The 1573-nt window shown below is 67.8% G+C and overlaps 1 protein-coding gene across 1 annotated transcript in view; it reads left to right on the top strand.

Moving 5' to 3' along the window:
- SORCS2 (sortilin-related VPS10 domain containing receptor 2) overlaps window positions 1-1573 on the top strand; it is a 118605-nt gene that overhangs the window by 99073 nt on the left and 17959 nt on the right. The window contains exon 8 of the mRNA XM_012724055.1: window positions 812-876. Within this exon, the coding sequence (XP_012579509.1) occupies window positions 812-876 (65 nt within the window). The remainder of the gene's footprint in view (window positions 1-811; window positions 877-1573) is intronic.

Below are 1573 nucleotides of genomic sequence, written 5' to 3' on the forward strand. Positions count from 1 at the left end.
CCCAGCCCGAGAGCCGGCCCGCGCCTCCTTGGCTCCTGGGGTGTCTGCGGCTTTGGGGGACGGTGTCCTGCTCCCTGGCTCTCCTCTGGAGCTGGGCCGCCCTGCCTGAGGCAGAGGCCGCGGGCACCAGCTCTGCAGAGGCACTGGGCTGGCCACTGTGGGGCTGAGCGTCGTTGGAGGGTCCGGCCTCCGGGGTGGGGCCTGGTGCCTCCCCCGGAGGCTGGACCCTCCGGCCCTGGCCGGGCTGGCCACCCCCAGGCGTCTGCCCAGCCGACCACCCACCATCCAGCACGGTGGGGGCGCTGTGGGCACACTGGGGTGCTGTGCCGGGGCGGGGGCTCCTCCAGCCAGCTCCTGGCGCCAGGAGGGGCCAGTCCTCGGAGGTGGTGGGAGCGGGCCCCCAGGAGTGGCCACGATGTGGGGCTGGGGCCAGTGAGGGCCTGACCGGAGGCGCCCCTCGGCGGCTCTCAGCCCTGTGCCCTTGACCGAGCCTTTCCTCTTTTTTTTTTTTTTTTTTTTTTGGGAAACCTTGAAACAATTTATTGAGTTGCCTTACACAAGATGAAGCCTTCCTGAGCTCAGGGCACCCCAGCACCCCAGCACCCCTGCCTCCTGGCCATTGGATGATCAAAAAAATCACAGAGCACAGGAGCAGGCCAGATGCCAGGCCCGTCCGCAGCCCTGGGCTTGGGGGGACGTGCCCTCCAGCTCCAGGACGAGCGACCTGGAGCGGTCCGAGGGCGTGGGTGACCGGCACCCCGAGGCAGGCCGACTCCTCTCCCGACGCCAGCCTCCACCCCTTCTCTTTCAGGGCTGTTTCTGGGGTCGACGCTGACCCCAACTTGGTCCACATGGAAGCCCAGGACCTGGGAGGAGGTAAGTGCCGGGGGCCGGTGCCCGGGTCAGTCGCATACAGCCCGGCTCGTCCAGCGCTCCCGATGCGCCAACCTGGGTCCTTCAGTGCTGGCTTCCAAGGGGCGGGGCGGAGCCGAGGAGCCCTGCTCCGGGAAACGGCCAAGAGGCCACCCCGGGGCCCCACCCGTGCTGGCTGAGGGCTGAGCCTGGTGGGGAGCCCCTCAGGGGCCAGGAGTCTGTCCACCCCAGTCCAGCCCAGGGGCCTCACATGCAACAAGGAAAGGCCACTGGCTGCAAAATCATGGAATGTTCTAGGTCGGTGCCAGGGGCCCATGGAGTGCACCTTCCTTCAACAAACACTGGCCGGGTCCCCGTGGTCAGGTCCGGTGCCCGCCCTGTGGGGTGCAGAGGGGAGGGCATTGTAGTCGGGGCTCCAGTGCCTCCCAGATCTGGGCGTGGCTTAGGAGGGGTCTGGGCATTTGCAATTGTGAGCCCCGTGAGCCTCCCCGGCTGCACCTCCAGAGCTCTTCGGGGGCTCCCCTTCCATCCTGCAGGGAGGAGCTGAGGCTGAGCCTGTCCGGCCTGGCCGCAGTCAGGCGTAGGCAGGGCCCCACAAAGGTACTGACGCCCTTGCTGGTCCTGTGTGAAGTCCACTGGCCCTCAGGTGCTGCCCAGACCCCTCAGCGCCACCACGGTGTGACCCACAAACAGCCCGAAG

The sequence above is a fragment of the Condylura cristata genome, unplaced genomic scaffold (assembly GCF_000260355.1).
Source record: "Condylura cristata isolate star-nosed mole 26May11 unplaced genomic scaffold, ConCri1.0 scaffold00012, whole genome shotgun sequence".
Taxonomy (NCBI): Eukaryota; Metazoa; Chordata; class Mammalia; order Eulipotyphla; family Talpidae; genus Condylura; species Condylura cristata.